This window comes from Mobula birostris, chromosome 3, assembly GCF_030028105.1.
Source record: "Mobula birostris isolate sMobBir1 chromosome 3, sMobBir1.hap1, whole genome shotgun sequence".
In the NCBI taxonomy this organism is placed as follows: Eukaryota; Metazoa; Chordata; class Chondrichthyes; order Myliobatiformes; family Myliobatidae; genus Mobula; species Mobula birostris.
In genome coordinates this window covers 147,056,256-147,078,378 of record NC_092372.1, presented here as the reverse complement: position 1 = coordinate 147,078,378, position 22,123 = coordinate 147,056,256, and the positions used below count along the sequence as shown (strand labels likewise).

At 39.6% G+C, this 22,123-nt stretch overlaps 1 protein-coding gene across 2 annotated transcripts in view; it reads left to right on the top strand.

Moving 5' to 3' along the window:
- Positions 1 to 21,160, top strand: part of sem1 (SEM1 26S proteasome subunit) — a 29,660-nt gene extending 8,500 nt beyond the window's left edge. Inside the window, exons 2-5 of one of the 2 annotated variants that reach the window (XM_072253419.1) lie at positions 7,098 to 7,191; positions 10,461 to 10,554; positions 16,628 to 16,859; positions 16,955 to 19,397. In XM_072253419.1, coding sequence (XP_072109520.1) covers positions 7,098 to 7,191; positions 10,461 to 10,554; positions 16,628 to 16,859; positions 16,955 to 17,040 — 506 coding nt within the window. In that variant the 3' untranslated portion in view covers positions 17,041 to 19,397. Of the gene's footprint in view, positions 1 to 7,097; positions 7,192 to 10,460; positions 10,555 to 16,627; positions 16,860 to 16,954; positions 19,398 to 20,594 lie in introns of those variants that run through there. The other variant, XM_072253420.1, reaches the window with a different exon arrangement.
- The last annotated feature ends 963 nt before the right edge of the window (positions 21,161 to 22,123 follow it).

Below are 22,123 nucleotides of genomic sequence, written 5' to 3'. Positions count from 1 at the left end.
ACTGTTCTTAGTATCGTAGAACACTGCAACATAGAAACAGGCCCTTCGACCCACCCAGTCCAGGCCAAACTGCTAATCTGCCCAATCCCATCTACCTATACCCAGATGAAAGCTCTCCATACTCTGCCCATCCATGTACCGAATGAAGTGTTGAAACCAAACCTGTATCCGCTGCTTCCAGTGTTAGCTCATTCCATATTCTCACTGTTCTTTGAGTGAAGTTCACCCTTAACCCACAATCTCTAGTTCTAGTTTCACCCAACTGCTGTAGAAAAAGCCTGTGTGTCTTTACTCTTATCTGTACCCATCATAATTTTGTATACCTCTGTTGAAGCTTCCCTCATTTTCTGAAGCTCTGGGGAATAAAGGCTATTCAACATTTGCCTATAACCAAGGTCAAGTCCTGGCAACATCCTTGTAAATTTTCTCTTCATTCTTTCAATCTTATTTGTCTTTTCTGTAAGTACGTGACCAGAACTTCATATAATACTCCAAATAGAATCTTACCAACATCTTAAATAACTTCAACGTAACATTCCAACTCCTGTACTCAATACTTTGATTTATGAAGGTTAATGTGCCCAAAGCTCTTTTTATGGCCCTATCTACCTGCGACACCACTTTTTAAGGAATTACAGATCTTTATTCCCAGATTGCTTTGTTCTACCGCTCACCATGCAAGCCCTACCCAGGTTTGTCTTCACTGCCCACTACATCCCCAATTTTGGTTTTATCAGCAAATTTGGTGATCCAGTATACCACATTATCATCCAGATTGTTGATATAATGCAGATGACAAAAGCAAAAGATCCAGCACTTAATCCTGTATAAACCAATATCAAGCATTGTCATTGTTGGATTCTGATGTTTTTGATTCAAGGTTCTTTCAGAAGTTAAGAAAGAGGTATAAACCTTGTTGCTTCATGATTGTTTTAAGTGCTAATTGGAAAAGAACAGTGACAGGTGCAGAGATTAGTAGCTAAAAACAAAGAATGGGAAAAAGACCAAAAGATGGCAGTACAGCATGGTCTGTTCTTTTTATACCATAGATAAGAAACATTCCATTCAGATTCGTAGATAAGAGTTAACCAGTCAAGTAGCCCCTCTACAAATAATGCGTTGCCAAGAGATGCTTCCAGAATCATATTAATGTACCTATGGGGGGTGGGGGAGGGGACACTAAGCAATTTCATATACGTACTATGACCACTAGGTAACATATCAAACAGTTAAATGTATTTGGGTATTTATAGAAAATATAAGCAGGAAATTAATTGTTAAGCTACAAAGATAATGACAATGAACAGTCTAACCTAACAGTTCCCTCTTTGTTTCTGAATCACACATTTAGAATCATTATATCTGAAAATTCGGATGCAGAAGGATTTGTAGTATCTATGGTAAATATAAAATTATCAAACTACCTAAATTATGAAAATATTAAAGGCTGTATATTCTTCAAAGTATTCATAGCATTATGTCATGGCTAGGCAGATTAGTAGGCTGACATGAGTTTCAACTACTCTATTAATCATCCACCTTATCGAAGTAAAAATGTAAATTATCGTAAGGCATATCAAAACAAATAACATTACTCGTAGTATTGAGTATCCCCGGCTTCCGAGACTTAAATGAATCCAGTCACAGAAATCCCATCCATCAAATTTATGTCTTTTAACTGCTGCTTTATGAATATGTGTAACCAAGTCAGTTTGGACTCATTGGGTATCTAAGTACAACACTCCTTGCCTATAACTGCATGTGTTTCCCCTTAACTGCATTCCAGTAGGGCATAGTTTATGCAGTTATACTTGTCTAAGTATAATTGATCTAATGCCATCTGATTTTGAAGAACCATCTTGCACATAGTGACTATTTCAGTTGTTACTTTTCCCAAGAAATAAGCAGTGTCATTGCTTATACTTTCTAAAGCTGCAGTGACATTTTAATCTCTTAGGCTCTTTGCAACATCTTAAAATGGAAATAAAATTGACCACCTGAAATTATTCATTTACTTCTAGATTTAGGAGGTAAGGGTAAGGTCTGTGTGTGTCTCATGGCAAGAAAGACAATAACAAGATCCTACAATTGCATGGAGGAGATTTTAAGTCTTCATTTCCACACATAAAGTATACATTGTTTCATGAACTTAGTCCATTCCTTATTACTCGGCAGGAGCCTTGTTGAATTCTAATATTTTTCTGATGGGTGTTGTCAAAGAAAATTCCAGAGTCATTATTCCATTTAGGACAAGTATAATTGCATAAACTATGCCCTACTGGAATGCTACCCTGTGAACTCAAGCAAAAGGCAGCTTGTATTAGTGAACATGAAAACAGTTTAATAGCTTTGTCATGAGCAATAGATGCAGATATAGAGATAACCAGGAAAAGAGATGAATAGAGTCAAATATATGATTCCCTAAATCATGCTGATTATATATGCATAAATTAACTAGTTTAAGATGGTACAGGTGTCCCCTGCTTTTCAAACGTTCGCTTTACGAAACCTCGCTGTTACGAAAGACCTACATTAGTTACCTGTTTTCGCTAACAGAAGGTGTTTTCACTGTTCCAAAAAAAAGGCAGCACGCGAAAAAAAAGGCAGCGCGTGCCCCGAGCAGCCAAGCTCCTCCCCCGGAACTGTATTTTAGCCAGCGTTGCTTAACCGCATACCTGTGAGCAGCCGTTAGCAAGATGATTTCTAAGGCATCGGAAAAGCCTAAAAGAGCTCGTAAGGGTGCTACACTTAGTGTAAAACTAGACATAATTAAGCGTTTCGATTGTGGTGAACAAAGCAACGACAAAGTGAGTTTGGCTTGTGGAAGTTGACGAAGATGATGTTGAAGAGGTTTTGGCATCCCATGACGAAGAACTGATAGATGAAGAGCTGATGCAATTGGAAGAGGAAAGGATAACAATCGAAACCATATGCAGTAGCAAACGGACCTAAAGCGAAGTCACCCAGGAACTGAACGTGAAGCAACTGTGTGAGATTTTCGTTGCAATTATTGCAGAAAAGTACGACTTTGATTTTGAAAGGGTACGTCGGTTTAGGGCATATTTGCAGGATGGTTTGAGTGCTTACAAAGAACTGTATGATAGAAAAATGCGCGAGGCTAAGCAGTCAAGCAAGCCTTCCACATCAGCCACAGCAGACGACGAACCCCGACCTTCGACATTGAGGCAGGCAGACATAGAAGAAGATGACCTGCCTGCCCTGATGGAAACAGACGACACCCCAGTGTCCCACCACCGCAACCCCCGGGCTGTGAACCGATACATTGCCACGGAGAATGCAGCGGTAGCCGGGACGCACGCAGTACATCTTTAAGAAAAAAGTGGAAATAAACATGCTAATTAATTAGGTGCCGCCCGGCACGTAAATGTCGCCCCAGATCAGAGGCGATTGCTAATTGCGTCGCCTCTGATCTGGGCCGACATTTATATGCCGGGTGGCACCTAATTAATTAGCTTGTTTATTTCGGCTTTTTTCTTAAGGATGTGCTGGGTGCGTCCCGGCTACCACTGTACCCCTGCGTTCTTTGCAGATCGGTATCGGTCCGTGGCCTGGAGGTTGGGGACCACTGCACCACCCCAATCTCCAACGACTCAGCCAAACACACAATCATCAGTGTGTCCGGCGCTGACTTATCCATTCCGGTAAGTGATACTACATTGTACATACATTATTTCTACTTTATATAGGCTGTGTATTTTTATGTGTTATTTGGTATGATTTAGCAGCTTCATAGCTTAAAGGTTACTGGAGTGGGTGTTTCTGCCGAGACTGCTTGCGTGAGATCTTGGCTACGGAGAACAGTGCGGCAATGATTGTAGAAAAGTATTTCTACTTTATATAGGCGGTGTACTTATCATATCATTCCTGCTTTTACTACATGTTACTGTTATTTTGGGTTTTATGTGTTATTTGGCATGATTTGGTAGGTTATTTTTTGGGTCTGCGAACGCTCACAGATTTTTCCCATATAAATAAATGGTAATTGCTTCTTCACTTTACGACATTCCGGCTTACGAACTGTTTCATAGGAACACTCTACCTTCAGATGGGGGGGGGGGCATAATCATTGTATACTTGTCTTCTTTGAGAATAATGAATCATAGGTATAATGTCAACATAGCCATTGCTGGAATACTTAAGACAGAGGGCATATGTTTGTTCTGAATGTGCAGGGATGCCTAGCATTGCTGAATATTTCAGCGTGTTTGGTATAAATTGAGATACCCAATAGCTAGAGGCACTAACAGCATCAGAAAATTCATGTGGCACTCGTAAGTATACTTTGAATCATCTCAACTGGTAAATTGGCAGAATTACTGAATATTAACAACAAATAATATTAGAATAAAATTCATAATGCCCAGTAGCTGTTGATTCTGTTAGTAGTTTTCTGGCTGATTTGTGATTTGCTTACTGTAGTCCAGCAGCGTAGGCACTGGGTCAAAGGGTACTAACACATTAACCACGATGCTAGTTGTCCTCGTTAGGTACCACTTTACCTCGCTTGCAGTAGTTGGCATGTATCGACTTTCGCCGCTGAGGTAGTAATTAACAGCACTTGATAAGATCCCTCCCATCAAGCTCCCAGTGGTTCCTTATGTGATTTCTTAATCAGAATATATCAGCCTCTGGGTTCAAGGGCTCCCGACAGTGACATAGGACGCTCTCGAATGGACTTAATTTAGTTTTCTTGTTTGGTGTTGTTCGGATCCTGCATAAGACTGCTGGCCACGGTATGCATTCCTCATGATGCTTATTATTGTTTGATTCCATTTATTTGTTCAATTTGACCTCCTGACTCTGGGTGATGTGAACAATGCTCATCGGTCAACATAATTCCTGACAAACTCAAGGAAATGTGTTCTTTGGTCAGCGTTGATTTGACATGGCAGTCCCTATTTAGGAACGTAGTCCTTGATCATAGTTTTTGCTGTGTGTGGGTGGCAGTGGTTTTTCTTGCTGGAATAGCTTCCACCCATCTTGAAAGCTTGTCTACTATTACCAGTATGTTTGAATATCCTTGACACTGGCAAAGTAATGTAGTCCACTTGTAAGTGTAAAAATGGACCAGGTGGGGCAGGAGCACTTAATTGTAGTAACTTTTCCACTACTCCAAGATTTCATTTCCGGCTTGTTGTGCATCTATCAAACATCTGTCAAGCTTGTGCCCTGAATGTTGGATTTCCCTACCACTCGGAGATTCTGTTGATCATCCTTTTCACTACAATGTGTCCTAGGAAGCCACGTGGTTAAAGCTACTAGCCTGACTAGTGCCATAACTCTATGTTCCATCACTGTTTAACCCCCCACCATTTTCCACCCAGAACCACTTTTCTTATTTAGAGCATTGAGCTTGCATCTCTTGAATATCTTGTATGTGCATCTGTGATACAGATTTCAACTCAAATTCCAAAATTTCAGTTGTTGGGTTCATGGTATATGTTCTCATACTTTGAATTCTTTGACCATTAAACTTTAATTTCTTTCCCTGCATTCTTTTCTGCAAGTTCTTCTGTGAATACATTTCCATGGCTTTCCATTGTAGTTATTTGGGGTGGCTTTTACATTTTAATACGGCAACTTCTGATATCAATTGTGTGTCATTAATGAGTTCTTGTACTAATTGGCTATTCTTGATTGGGGTCCTACAGCTGTAAGAAATTCTCGATTTCCATAGGTTTCCAAAATCATGAACGACTCCAAAAGCATGCCGAGAATTAGTTTAGATATTAGCTGATCCTTCTGTTACCTTGCAGGCTTCAGTTAGTACCATTTGAATTTCCCTCTCAGTCGTTGTAGAGTCATCATTGTACAAACCTTTGGCAGAGTAATAACCACCAGTATGCTGTTGGTCTCCATGTTCTTGAGTTAAGACTGCCATCATGTGTTTCTCATTTACATACAGGGTAGATGATTTTCCTGTGTCAGGGATTCTTAAAGCAGGTGCAGTATACAAAGTCGTCTTTAAAGCTTGAAACACTTTTCAGTTGCTCATTAAGAGTCACAAGGTCATCTGGGCACTTACAGCTTTCAGCAGATTGTTGAGCTGTTGAGTAATAGTTGATGGATCTACCACTGTAGGGGTTAGTTTGTCAATACATCAATTGGCCCTGTAATAGATTGTGAGTCTCCTTACATAGGTTTCATAAGTCCTGCTTGCCTTCACTGCCTTGGTCTTTACTAAAGCAAGCTGTAACATAACTGCCAATCTTGTTTCATCACTGTTATCCTCACTTGAGTCACTAGGAGTTATTGTAGAGTCCATGTCATGCCTATCTTGTAATTCCTCAGTTTAGATGGTGTCATTGTCTTGGAATAAAGTCCGATGTAGAGAGTATTTCCCAAGGAGAAGTGCCATTGGCTGGACTGTTCCCTTGAAGTTCCTGCAGAGTCTTTTGATTTTCTTTCAATCTGCTTTAAAGCTTGATACACTGCACTGCACTTTGTCCACAATCTCAAAATATTGTTAAATTGCAACTAAAATCTTAATGCGTTGTTCTACAACCAAAGTTTTCTTTTGCATTCCATTGGCTTTCATGTATTTAAGTAGTTTCGTATCTTCCAGCTTGCACGTATTCAATTTTTTACAGATCTGTTTTTTCAAAATAGCAGCTTAGTAACTTCCTCACTCCTACTTCCATCCAATGAACTAGGTTTTCTCTCAGACAGTTTGGAATTAGAAAAGCTCTTATCTCTTTTGTTTGTGCGCTAAAAATTTCTACTTCATCTATTTGCTAAAAATTTCCACATCACTTGCAATTCTTCTAAGTCCATAAATCTTTGCAATCATCCTTGCCAATGACGCAAGATTGTTGGACTCTGATGTCTTGATCCAAGGCTGTTTTGGAAATCAGAAAGTGGCATAAAACTTGTTACTTCACAATAATTTTATTAAGCATTAATAGAACAGAGACTTGGAAACAGTAAGAGGAGTAGAGGTTAGTAGCTAAGAACAGGGAAAAGATAAAAGATGGTGTGGCAGTATGATCAGCTGTTCTTATAGCGTAGGTAAGAAATGTTCCATTCAGATTTGATATGTGGATGAAATTAACTGTTTTTCTTTTTCTCTGTTGTAGGCTGGACAGGTTTAGATGAGGATGAGGATGCACATGTCTGGGAAGACAACTGGGATGATGACAATGTAGAGGATGACTTTTCTAACCAGTTAAGGTAAAATTCACCACAGGCCATTCCTGGGTAATGAATGCCAAACCATATGTTTATAACATCCATACATACAAACGAGCTGGTGTCCATTAATTGGGCATTCATAAGTACGGCTACATTAAATATATCAAGGGGATGTGACATAGGAAGAAAATTTCATGGTATTGGTAAAAAGCGTGTTGAAGCCATCATTTGTAAAGAGTCAAAGAGAACTTTTCTGTTATAACCTGGGAGAGCAGATCACACATGAAAATTACATTGAGGAAAGATTGGTTTTATAATCAAAAATATTCATCATCTTCAAGGTCATACAACACTATCTGTTTTGGCAATTTTACAAAATTCATGTGTGCATTTCACTTAAGAATTAATTAATGTATGAGACGTACCCCCAGTGATTGTATTAGAAATTTAGAATTGGAGAGGATTTGAGATGCAATGTAAAATGATGTTGTATATTTTTCCTTGGCACTGGGAGTGGCTGGATTTTTCTGGTCATTTATTTTAACACATTGGGTGACATGGTAGTGGTTATTAAATATATCAATAGGATATGGCATAGGAAGAGAATTATAGCACTAGCAACCGGGTTTCAAATCCGCAACTCTCTGTAAGAAGTTTGTACTCCCTGTGGCATAGGATTAGAATTACGGTGCCAGCGACTGGGTTTCAGTTCCACCGCTCTCTGTATGGAGTTTGTACTTTCTTCCTGTGACTGGTTGGGTTTCATCTGGCTGTTCCAGTTCCTCCCACATTCCAAGGACATTTGGATTCGTAGGTTAATTGGTCACATGGGTATAATCAGTCTTACTGGGCCGGAAGGGACTGTTACTATGCTGTAGCTCTCTAAATAATTAGAATTGACCATTAAAATTGGATGATTGGGTTATTTAGGAGATAAGACCATAAGATATAGGAGTAGAGGTAGGTCATTTGGCCCATCGAGTCTGCTCTGCGATTCAATCATGGGCTGATCTGGTATGGGGAGAATGAACAATGTCCCTCCATTGAACTTAAATAAGAACAGACCAGGTTAGTGGCCTTGTGTGCTGTGAGAGTTTTAATTTTAATTGTAGAGCAGATCAATTCCTTTATATCTCATTTCATGTTGAGATGTATAATTGGTGTTAGGGTAAGGTGTTTCTAGATTGAAACATCTTGTCATTTCGGGTTGTGGAAATGTTGCTTTCTTTCATGGTGATAGCAGCTGTTTAATTGAGAAGACTGCATTGTTCTATAAAATCTAATTAAGTTTACTGCTTGGAAAAACTTGTCATCCCTTTATCTACAACTCCTGGTGATCTTTTGTCATGTAGCTAGGACGGTCTTATCAAATGGGTCATTCAGCATTAATAGAAATTGGTTGAAGTTAATTTCAGTATTTTTCAGTGAACGAAAAGTTGGTGACAAAGCTGTTGATTTTGCACTTTCACTGAAGTCATTTGAACAGGGTGCAAAATCTCAGTAAATTTGCTGGTAGTTTTTTCTTAGTAATATAAAGGTAAATTTGGCTTTTTATTTGAAAGACATGGCTCCGATTGATTTTTAAAGTAAGTAATCTTGGATTGGAATTTTCTACCAGTAATAATAAATGGCTGTTTCCTGAACTTGAGACCAAGTGTGATAGGTCTCTAGAGATTGAGGATGGAGTGATGAAATATCTCCTGTCCAGTCAGAGAATTGTTTATCTATTTTGATCTAAAAGTGAGAGAGAGAGTACACTGTGTGCATTGTTTCTCTTCTACAGTATTTCTCTTCAGTGAAAACTGCATACAGTTTGTCGTTTTGAGTTACATTTACCCAAAACATTTCAATTTTTCATTTTGAAAGTATTTTCACATTTGCAGTTTATAATATTTCATCTGTAAATGTTTTTATTTATTTTAAACTCAGTTGAAGTCTAGACTCTTGATTCAGAAAGAATGACTTGACTTGTTTAGGTAACTTGTGGTATGAATGAACAGAGGTATCTAACTTAATTTGACCACTACTTTAGTTCCAGCATATACAGTTGCCAGAAACACTTTGTGAACCCTTTGCAATGACCTTTTTTTTTTTGCATTAATCACTCATAAGATGTGGTTGATCTTCATCCAAGTCACAATAATAGACAAACACAATCTGCCTAAACTAATAACATATAAACAGTTGTATTTTTCATGTCCTTATTGAATACATTGTTTAATCATTCACAGTACAGGCTGGAGAAAGTATGTGCACCCTTGTATTTAATAACTAGTAGAAACTCCTTTAGCAGCAATAACCTCCACCAAACATTTCCTGTAGCTGTTGATCAGACTTTCACACCAGTGAGAAGGAGTTTTAGACCATTTCTCCATACAAAACTGTTTCAGTTCATCAATTTTTTGGGATACCTTGCATGAATAGCCCTCTTCAGGTCATGCCACAGCACCTCAACTGGATTAAGATCTGGACTTAGCTACTCCAAAACACAAATTTTCTTCTTTTTAAATCATTCTGTTGATTTACTCTTGTGTTTCGGTTCATTGCATGACCTAACTTCTATTAAGCTTTAGATGATGGACATTCTTAATACAATTTTGAATTCATTGTTCCCTCAACAATTGCAAACTGTCCAGTCCCGAAGGCAGCAAAGCAAACCAAACTGTGATACTCATTCCACAATGCTTCAGAGTTGGGATGATTTTTTGGTGTTGGTGTGCAGTGCCCTTTTTCCTCCAAAGATAGTGGTGTGCATTTCTGCCGAAGAGTTCATCTTTTGTCTCTCTTCACAGAGCATTGTCCCAGAATTATTGTGGAACAACCAGGTTGTCTTTTGCAAACTTAAGATGTGCAGCAATGTTGTTTTTGGAGAGCAGTGTTTTCCTCCATAGTGTCCTTCCATGAACACCATTCTTGTTCAGCATTTTTCTTATAGTGGACACATGAGCAAAGACTTTAGCAAGTTCTAGAGATTTCTGCAGGTCTTTTGCTGTTACCCTTGGGTTCTTTTTCAGTATTGTATTTTTCAGCATTGCATGTTGTGCTCTTGGTGTGATATTTGCTGGATGCCCACTCCTAGGGAGAGTAGTAACAGTACACTGAATTTCTTCCATTTCAAGACAATTTCTCTTGCTGTGGACTGATGAACGCTCAGGTCTTCAGCAATGCTTTTGTAGCCTTTTCCAGCTTCAAGCATCTCTACAATTAATCTAAAAGTTGTTTTGATCGAGGGATTGTACAGCCAAACAGAGCTTTCTTGAAGAGCAGCCTCTGTCAGTAACCTGACTTCGTGTGTCTTTTTTTTATAGGGCAGGGCACCTCTACAACCCACACCTCCAGTCTCACCTCAGTGATTGGAACACCTGCCTCCAAATAGCTTTTGTAGAAGACGTTACCCCAGAGGTTTACATAATTCTATGAACATAGACTATGATTGCTTAAATGGTGTACTCAGTATTGACAAGAAGTACAATTATTTGTGTGTTATTAGTTTATGCAGATCGTGTTTGTCTATTATTGTGACTGACGAAGGCAGACCACATTTTAAGTAATTAATGCTGAAAACTAAGTAATTGTAAAGAGTTCACAAACTTTTTCTTAACAACTATGTACTACTTCTGTCCTTCGAAAGCTAACAGATTTATTCCACAGTGAATCTTCCTGCTCAACCTGAATCATTAAATCCTTTTCCCCACAGCAGCTGCCTCATTGTTTATTTCCAGCATTCTATAATATTTCATATTGTTAATGATCTTGGGTTATTCTGTGGACACAGGTATTTTTTTCATGCTTTCTATTGTCATTGACATGTCTTGTGTTGAGGTTTCCTGCTATTAAATCCAGCTGTTTAATTCTTGGATTCGACTGTTTAATTTTTTTCTGCAGTTTAATGATTATCTGCTTCTATTTCTTATAAGTACTTGTATATAAGTAACTGCTTACTATGATTCCTAGTTGGTATAGTATGCACAACCATTTAATAAGCCTCTGGTAGCTCTACAAAGTATACTGGAAAGCTCTGCAAGCTGATTTGTTTTGCATTAAGTGAATAAGCATGTGCTCATTGGTTAACTTGGTACTGCAGTGCAGGCTGTCCCTGGGTTATGAATGAGATCTGTTCCTCAGTCTGTCTTTAAGTCGAGTTTCTAGGTAGGGCGGGACAGGTACATAGGGTTCTTCTTTATCGTCAGTTAGTCAAATGTTTGTCTTAGTATATAGTATATATTTTACCTTTCCATGCATATAAAACACTTAAGAAACACTTCCAAATACATTAAATATTTGGTCTGGCAAATAACCTCCCCCCCTCATAATTTTTTTCAGCATTTCAGGAAAATCACTCGCAGCACTTACATCGGCACTTGCTGCTTCACCTTGCACTTTAATATTATGTAAATTTGCCCTCACTTTGAAACAATTGAACTAACCTCTACTCGCAACAAATTCTTCATCACAATCGCCTTCACTTGCTGCACAGGCTGGTGTTGAAGCACATCAGCTCCTGTCTGAATGGCAGCTTAGGTCCGCTTGAAGTTGCCTACTGAAGTGACAGGTCTACAGCAGGTGCTATCTCATTGGCTCTTCACACAACCCTGGAACATCTGGACAGCAAAGATGCATTCATCAAGATGCTCATTATCAATTATTGCTTGGCACTTAACACCATCATCCCCTCAAAACTAATCAGTACACTCTAAGACCTGGGCCTCAGTACCCCTTGTGCAATTTCCTCACCTGTAGACCCCAGTCAGTTTGGATCGACAAAAAATTTCCATCAGCGTAGGAGCACCTCAGGAATGTGTACTTAGCTTCCTGCTCTATTCGCTTTACAGTTTTACTATGTGGCTACCATGTACAAGTTTGCTCTTAACACCAGTATTGTGGGCTGTATTGAAGGGGATGATGAATTAGTATATAGGAGGGTGATTGAAAACTTGGCTGAGTGGTGCAATAACAACAATCTCTCACTCAATGTCAATAAGACCAAGGAATTGGTTGTAGACTTCAGATGTTGGAAACCAGAGCTCCATAAGCCAGTAATTATCGGAGGATCAGAAGTGGAGAAGGTCAGTAAGTTAGTAACTTTAAAATCCTGGGTGTCACTATCTCAGAGGACCTGTTCTAGAACCATCATACAAAATGATTGCAAAGAAAGCACAACTGGATTTCCTCAGGTGGAGATTTGCGCTTACTATTTCTTAAAATTTGCAACAGTTTGCTGAATGAATTTTCCTGATATGAGTAATTTTTTTAAATAATTCCTTCCCTTCAAATATTAATGGCAATGGGGAGAAAAAGGATCAGCCATTATTGAATAGCGGAGCAGACTCAATGGGCCAAATGGCCTAATTCTGCTCCAATGTCTTATTCGCTGATGTCTTTTGGAATTCATCGGGATCAGGAATAAGAAGAATGATATACTCCATGCTGAAATTCTGAAGTTTTCCAAACAGTGGAGCTCTTGTATATGTTCAGCAATACAGAATTAACCAGAATCATGATTTTCTCATCTTGCCTCAATTCATGTTTTAATCTACTTCTATGATTAGCTATATTTAGAACTCAAGAAGTTTAAAGTTATTTTTCGGATGCAAGTTATTGCCCAAACCTAATTGCCCTGGAAAAGTTTGTGAGCAGTGGCATTAAACTACTACAGTCATTTTGGCAGGAGGGCACTATACAATCTTATTGGGTAGGACATTCCAGGACACACCAGCAATGAAGAAATTAATATTTGTGTCCACGTCAGTATAGTGTATCACTTAGAGAGTAAACTGCACAAAGCAGTGTTTTTATACGTTGCTGCCCATGGTTTGTAGCTGGGGGGGGGGGCGGTCATTGGAGTAGCTGGGCAAATAACTGCAGCATATGGTGTATATTACAGCCTCCTAGCAGCAGTGTGGATGGGGTTCCAATCAAGTTAATGCTTTGGCCTGATTTCAGACTTCTACTATCAGCACTACATGAACCCAGGCTATTCTATCCCATGTATGCTTGTAGACGGTACAAAAACCTTGTCATGTCAGGAAGTGATTCTTTGACCTTTTGTGACCATCATATTTAATGATTAGCTTTATTTGTCACATGTACACTGGAACATAGTCAAATACACCATTTGCACCAGTGACCAACACAGTCTGACTAGGTGCTTGGGACAGCCCACAAGTCTTGCCATATTTCTGACATCAGCATAGCATGCCCACAACTGATTAACCCGAATCCATACGTCTTTGGAATGTAGGAGGAAATTGGACTTGCCTGGAGGAGACCCACGCAACCAGGGAGAGAATGTACTGCTCCTTACATATAGCGGTGGGAATTGAGCCCTGACTGGTGATTGCATTACGCTACCGTGCCACCCAGCATTATTGATATGGTTGGTCCAGTTGCATTTTGGAAGCTGGGAGGGACTCAGTGATAGTATTGCCATTGAATATTAACGTTGGGTAGGGTTAGTTACTGGACTCTTTGATTATTATCTGGCACTGATGTGGCATGACTGTCCTTAGGAGATCCTGGGACTGACAAGCAAAGGTATCTATCTTTGTGTGAGGTACGATTCCAAGGCACTGGAGTGTTTTTCCTTTTGATGCCAGTTGACTTCAGGTTTATCGTGGTGTCTTTAGATCACATTCAGCCAAATTCTGCTTTGAGCTTTCAATCCATCTCTCTGGGCCAAGACTGTGATGCTGTTAGGAGCCAAGTACTGTAATCCATTACCCAAACTGGGCATCTGTGATAAGTAAGAGCTGCAAATTGGTGATGGCGTACATCACTGAAAAAACTGATGGGTTTTAATTACTCTGAATATGTTTGTCCTGTACTTTTGCGAATAGCCATGTATTTGGACCAGAAGATACCAGTTTTATAGTAGATATAATTATAGGCACAGTAACTAGTTCTGAAATATAGGTATTCAGCTGGGATGTTGCCTGCTGCATTGTTTGCAGCTGGTTTTAATTTCATATTTATCCAACTCCTGAACTTGGTGCATTAATAAAGGCAATGATGTCTTATGCCACTTTTAACATAGAAACATAGAAAATAGGTGCAGGAGTAGGCCATTCGGCCCTTTGAACCTGCACCGCCATTCAGTACGATCACAGCTGATCATCCAACTCAGAACCCTGTACCTGCCTTCTTTCCATACCCCCTGATCCCTTTAGCCACAAGGGCCATATCTAACTCCCTCTTAAATATAGCCAATGAACCGGCCTCAACTGTTTCCTGTGGCAGAGAATTCCACAGATTCACCACTCTCTGTGTGAAGAAGTTTTTCCTCATCTCGGTCCTAAAAGGCTTCCCCTTTATCCTCGAACTGTGACCCCTTGTTCTGGACTTCCCCCAACATCGGGAACAATCTTCCTGCATCTAGCCTGTCCAATCCCTTTAGAATTTTATACGTTTCAGTCAGATCCCCCCTCAATCTTCTAAATTCCAGAGAGTATAAGCCTAGTCGATCCAGTCTTTCATCATATGAAAGTCCTGCCATCCCAGGAATCAATCTGGTGAACATTCTTTGTACCCCCTCTATGGCAAGAATGGCTTTCCTCAGATTAGGGGACCAAAACTGCACACAATATTCTAGGTATGGTCTTACCAAGGCCTTGTACAACTGCAGTAGTACCTCCCTGCTCCTGTACTCGAATCCTCTTGCTATGAATGCCAGCATACCATTTGTCTTTTTCACCACCTGCTGTACCTGCATGCCCACATTCAATGACTGGTGTATAATGACACCCAGGTCTCGTTGCCCCTCCCCTTTTCCTAATCGGCCACCATTCAGATAATAATCTGTTTTCCTGTTCTTGCCACCAAAGTGGATAACCTCACATTTATCCACATTAAATTGCATCTGCCATGAATTTGCCCACTCACCCAACCTATCCAAGTCACCCTGCATCCTCTTAGCATCCTCCTCTCAGCTAGCACTGCCGCCCAGCTTTGTGTCATCTGCAGACTTGGAGATGTTGCATTTCATTCCCTCATCCAAGTCATTAATATATATTGTAAACAACTGGGGTCCCAGCACTGAGCCTTGCGGTACCCCACTAGTCACTGCCTGCCATTCTGAAAAGGTCCCATTTATTCCCACTCTTTGCTTCCTGTCTGCCAACCAATTCTCTATCCACATCAATACCTTACCCCCAATACCGTGTGCTTTAAGTTTTCATATTTATTTTATACTAAATAATCTTTATTTGTTAGGGCGAGGGGTGTTGATGCGCCTCGCTGCTGGGCAAGTAACGGTTTTTGAACCTGCTGTGGATGCTACATAAGCTCCTTCCTGATAGAAGTGGGACTATCAATTCATGTGCAGGGTGGGTGGGATCCTTCATGATGTTACTGGCCCTTTTCCAGCACCTTTCTGTATACATGTCCTTGATGGTGGGTAGGCTGGTGCCAATGACGCGTTGTAGTGCCTCCCTGTCTGCCACAGTGCAGCTTCCATACCAAGCAGTGATGCAGCTTGCAAACAGCTTCTTAAAATAGCGATTTTTAAAATTGAGAGGCGCAAATACAGTAGACAGTACATTTTTCTCAGGGTTGAAATGTCTAATGCTACATTTACAGTGAGGGGAGAGGGTGGTTTAGTTCAAAGGAGATGTGCAGGGTGAAGTTTTTTTAAAATACAAAGTGGTGGATGCCTGGAATACACTGCTAGGTGTTGTACTTGAGACAAACACAACAAAGAGTTTAAGAGGTTGGAAGGTAAGCACATGAATGTACAGGCAGTGGACAGATATGGACATTGTGTAGACAGAAAAGATTAATTTAGTTAGGCATTTAATCACTAGATTAATTATTTGGCACAACGTTGTGGGCTGAAGGATCTGTTCCTATGCTATACTATTCTATGTTCTGTTTCATGTGTTTTCTGTGCCAGACCCCAGGATAGATAGAGGATGTCCACATTGTGCAGACAGGATAGTCTCCACAAGGACAGTGTGATGTTCACTTCCAGTGTTATCACTGATAAGTGGGTTGGCCACAGTAGATTGGTAAATTCATTGTTCAAGTTTATCTCTCATTGATTCACTCGCTACCTGCTTGGTCAGTGGTAGTGCTGTCACGACACTCAAGAAGGAGAAGCAATGATTCATTGGCAGCAGAACAGTAGAAGGTAATTGTGCAGTTTTCTTTTGCTTGACCTAATGCCATGAGACTTGAGCAAGTCTAGAGCCAACATTAAGCATTCTGAGGCTTCTCTCTCCTGTCTGTGTTCTACAGTGCTGCTGAGTCTAACCAGTAGGACAAGATATACCCAAGAATTGTGATGGAGGGCTCAGGCTTATTGTTTGTTGTGCATGATCCTCTGAATACAGCCAATGTCAGAGTAATGCCTGACCTGTCCTTAGGACAGCTCTCCCAAATCGTCCGCCACATACTTGAGGGAAACTTGGCAGTATCCAAATGTAGTGCCTTGTGTAACACTTGGTGATCTGTCTCTTCTGTTTCTGTTTAAATTTAGCAGCAATGGTACAATCGGGTCATTTGGTGGGAACGATTGCGTCTGGGTTGCATGCAGGTAATACCGGGTGAGGATGTCAGAATTCCTGCTGTGAAGGTGGAATTACATTGGGTCATATCCTCATCTGGCCTCAGATTGCTGGCCTACTCTTGGATCATGCTGCTTTTTAATGAGGTCTGGGTCACCTCAATTTCTACCAGCACAGCAGAGGGCCTGATTAACCCTAACATGAAAGGTAATACATAAATGAAGTCATATTCTCATCTGCACTTTTAACCAGGTCACTTATTCTGATTGTAGAATTATAAACTTTGAATTTGTGTTTTTAAGGAGATTGGGTTGTTCAATTTAGTGGATATAATAAGAAGTGCTTCCATCTACCAGATTGCTGGAAGATCCCTTATCTAAGATGTTGAAAGGATCACTGAACATGAACTGAAGATGGCAGAGGAACTGTATGCGTATTTTGCATCAGTCTTCACAGTGGAAGACATCTGCAGTATACCGGACATTCAAGAGTGTCAGCGAACTGAAGTTTGTGCAGTGAAAATTACGACTGCAAAGGTGCTCGGGAAGCTTAATGGTCTGAGGGTGGATAAATTTCCTGGACCTGATGGAATGCACCTTCGGGTTCTGAAGGAAGTAGCTGGAGAGATTGTGGAGGCATTAACGATAATCTTTCAATAATCGATAGATTCTGGCATTGTACCGGATGACTGGAAAACTGTAAATGTTACTCCACTATTTAAGAAGGGTAGGAGGCAGCAGAAAGGAAACTATAGACCTGTTAGCCTGACATCAGTGGTTGGGAAGTTGTTGGAATCGATTGCTAGGGATGAGATTATGGAGTACCTGGAGGCACATGACAAGATAAGCCAAAGCTGGCATGGTTTCCTGAAAGGAAAATCCTGCCTGACAAACCTCCTGCAATTCTTTGAGGAAATTACAAGCAGGGTAGATAGAGGAGATGCAGTAGATGTGGTGTACTTGGATTTTCAGAAGGCCTTTGACAAGGTGCCATACTTGAGGCTGCTAAGCAAGATAAGAGCCTATGGAATTACAGGGAAGTTAATAGCATGGGTGGAGCATTGGCTGGTCAGCAGAAAACAGAGAGTGGGAATAAAGGGATCCTATTCTGGCTAGCTGCCGGTTACCAGTTACACAGGTTGGTGTTGGGAATGCTGCTTCTTACGATGTATGCCAATGATTTGGACTACGGTATTAATGGATTTGTGGCTAAATTTGCCAGTGATCAAAGACAGGTGGAGGAGTGGGTAGTGTTGAGGAAACAGAGAGCCCTGCAGAGAGACTTAGATAGTTTAAGGGAATGGGCAAAGAAGTGGCAAATGAAATACAATGTGGGAAAGTGTATGGTCATGCAGTTTGGTGGAAGAAATAAACGGACAGACTATTATTTAGATGGGGAGAGAATTCAAAATGCAGAGATGTAAAGGGACTTGGGAGTCCTTGTGCAAGATGCCCTAAAGGTTAACCTCCAGGTTGTGAAGAAGGTGAATGCAATGTTGGCATTCATTTCTAGAGGTGTAGAATATAAGAGCAAGGATGTGATGTTGAGGCATTCGTGAGACCACACTTGGAGTATTGTGTGCAGTTTTGGGCTCCTTATTTTAGAAAGGGTATACTGACATTGGGGAGGGTTCAGAGAAGATTCACGAAAATGATTCCAAGAATGAAAGGGTTACTGTATGAGGAACGTCTGGCAGCTCTTGAGCAGTATTCCCTGGAGTTCAGGAGAATGGGGGGGGGGGGATCTTATAGAAACATTTCAAATGCTAAAAAGCCTGAACAGATTAGATATGGCAAAGTTATTTCCCATGGTAGGGGATTCTCGGACAAGAGGGCACGGCTTCAGGATTGAAGGGTGTCCTTTTAGAACTAAGATGCGGAGAAATTTCTTTAGTCAGAGGGTGGTAAATCTGTGGAATTTGTTGCAATGAGCGGCTGTGGAGGACAAGTCATTAGGTGTATTTAAGGCAGGGATAGATAGGTTCTATCTATCTTGATGGATAGGGCGTCAAAAGGTATGGGGTGAAAGTAGGAGCGTGGAGATGACTGGAAGGATTGGATTTGCCCATGATTGAATGGTGGAGCAGATTCGAGGAGCTGAATGCTGCCTTCTGCTCCTCTATCTTTTGGTTTTATGGTCTTAACATGAACTTTGCTCTCTGTTGTAAATTCAGCTGTATGCATTCCAATCATTGGCACTTTAAAATGCCATAAAAATTTACAAAAATAAATATGTTATTACAAAAGGAATAATGAGGTATTATTCTTCATGGACTGTTTAGAGACGGGGGATGATAGTAACAAGAAAAGGGCATGTCCTAGGTACTGACCATCCTTAATGATGGACAGCGCTTTGAGGCAGTGCCTCTTAAAGATGTCCTTGATGGTGAGGATGGCTGTGTCCATGATGAAGATGGCTGAGATTACAACACTCTGTAGCCTTTTTCCATCCTGCACATTGGAGCCTGCATATCATGCGGTGATGCAACCATTCAGAATGCTGTCCATCATACATTTATAGAAATTTGCAAGAGTCTTTGACATACCAAATACCAAAACTTCAAACTCTTAATGAAATAGAGCCACATGCTTGCCTTCTTTGTGATTTATCAATGTATTGGCCCCACAGTAGATCCTCTGACTTGTTAATGCCAAGGAACTTGAAGGTACTCTTGCATTCCACATTGAAATTGAGATGGAACATCACTCACTACTTGGGTTTGGGGGAGTGGGGGGGCGGGGTGAGAAAGTCAGTTAAAATGACCTTTTTTTTAATATTATAGATGTGGTTTGTTCATGATTTCTTGTGAGAGTGAAATCATAGAATCTTGCATCATAGAAGGAAATTTTAGTATGTTGTCCTGATGTGAAATTAACTAGTTAGTCTCAGCCTTAGATTTTTAAAAAAATCTTATTATGGATCAGCAGTTTTTCTCTAAGTATTTGTAATTTTTGAAAGATGCTGCTGGATCTCTTCAAAAGTATATAATGTGCTCCATGTTTCAATTCTGGATCTAGCTTGATTATTGGAAAATTATATATGTATTGTATAATGTCTCTCTATCTGTGTAATAAAAATTTACATTTATCACCATATCTCAGAAATGAGAAGGTAAACAAACTGTTTTTTGATAATGCAGAACAAAATGTTTATCAGGAATCAATGGTTTTCAAAGCTATGAACAATCTAGAAAGAATTTGGAATGTATGGGTTGAAGATGTGCAACCAAATTTATGATAAATATTATTAGCACCCTGAAGTTTTCATGGTTTATTAACATTTCTAAAACTTAATCTCCCATTTATTTCCTATAGCTATTTTGAAGCATATGTTCCTGCAAAGTCCACTCTCTACCATATTAATATTGGGATTTTATTTTTGCCTTGTCATTTATCCAGAGGTTTGAAGGTCCATGTTTTTTCTTGTGCTCTCCTGATACCCAGACCTCTTCCACCAAATGATTTTCAACAGTTCCTTGGAGTAAATTTCATCATAGATTAACAAAAATCAAAACTTAAGACAGATGTTTCAAATGAAAATGTTTGCCTTAGTTCTTGTTAGCAGCTAAGTAAGAAGTGCTTTTGTACCTGCCACCTTGAACCACACAGATGAGAAGATCATAAGAGGATACTTTGCATTATGGTACACTGCTGCATCAGAATTTAATAAATTCTGTTCATTGTCATAAAACCTCTTTTTAGCTAAATTAAATGTGTGGTTATTACAATGAGCTTGCCAATGAAATCTTGAAGAAAGCATTGTCCACATCTGAGAAGATTAGAAAAATAATTCTAGGCTGAGTATTACCTGCAATTCTGCAAAGCTGTACTAATGAAAAGATGTGGAGTCAGGGTGGGATTGGTTATCGTGGGGGAAGGAAATAGAATCTTGGAGCAGTCCTGGATCTCTTAGCAAGTTAATGTTATTTCATTTTTTTTTCAGAGCTGAACTAGAAAAATTTGGATACAAGATGGAAACTTCATAGCTGAATCAATACTACAGGATATGAATGTTTTGAAGATGTAGAACAAGAGAACCCTGTGTAATTAAAATAGTTGTGGCTGAAAACACAACTTTGTGGAGAATGAAAAGTTGCATAAAATTCTGTTGCAAAGGGCAGTTTTTCTCTTGACTTTTGTTTTATTTTCCTAAAGTGAGTTCTGTATTTAAATTTTCCATACTTGGTAATGATCATAATCTCAAAGAATTGGGGTGCAATGTGGACAAACTCAAAATTGTACAGATTTCACCCAGGTTCATGGTTTATGTCGAAAGTGCAAGGGTTTACTTACCAACTTTGGGTTTCAAGTGACACTCTTAGTATTTTGCCATTTTTTTAATGATGAGTTCTGAAGTGGGCTGGGTCATAAATGCCATTTCAAAAAGAACTTTAAACTTTATGACTTATGTTTTGCGTCATGTTAAATTGAGCAGCTTATTTGAAATTATTTGAACAAGAGGGCTGAGTATTCGGCTTTAAGAAAATAAAATTTAACTTGTTGAACATGCTTTTGGATACTTTTGTGTTTCAACCTTCTGTTTAACAGATCTACCAAATGGTTTGACATTGCCTTAGTAGTAGTAGTAGTAGTAGTACTTAAAGTTCTAAAATACAGGTGGCATATAGATTCTGGTTGCTGAAAGTGAGTAAAATTACACAAACCAAAAAGGTAACTTCAGGCTGTATGACAGGACCCTGCATGATTAGTTTTGGAAGGGAGTAGTTTCTGAATTATCAGTGGACTATCCTTTGTTTGTACTTCTGATAATTTCCCTATACCTCAAATAAAAATGATGGGGGGGGAAATGACCCTCTTAAATTTTGTCAGTTACATGGTGCTTGATGAGTCCAATGTGGGAACAGCAGACTCTTCTGCACAGCAGCAGGAGGACGCTGATTGAGAGATGTGGTTAGTTTGTGAGGCACTTCTGTCAGTTGCATAGGACTTGCATCTATAATTTGAAATTGTTTTTTTTTCAATGAAATCATTAATTTAAAAATTGCAATTATAGGAGTGAGTTAAAACAAATAGCAACTCCATTTTATAATGTGATGTTGGCATTATCTTCCAGGTTTTAAGTAAACCTGTCAACAAGATCTCATTTGTTGACTATTTCTCATGCTAGGAATAAGTAATCTCGATTTGGTTTTTTTGGAATATGAGCAGTTGCTCTTGAATCTTGTTTATCGACTTCAGTGCTCGAGAAATAAATATTGTGAAGCTCAGAAGTAAATATGCTCATAACATTCGCTGGGTTGGCTAGGATCTGGTAATTAATATTTTATATCAACCTTTCATCAAAAATGTTAACCTCTTGTTTTCTTTCACTGGAGAGGCTGTTTTCTGTAATGTCAGCAAGGCAACTTACTGCATCAGCCTTCAAGAGCCATCTTCCTCAAAATCTGTCCCCTGGAATTTCCATTTCTGAATCCCCTTTCCTTTGATACTCCAATCTTTCAACTTCCCCAG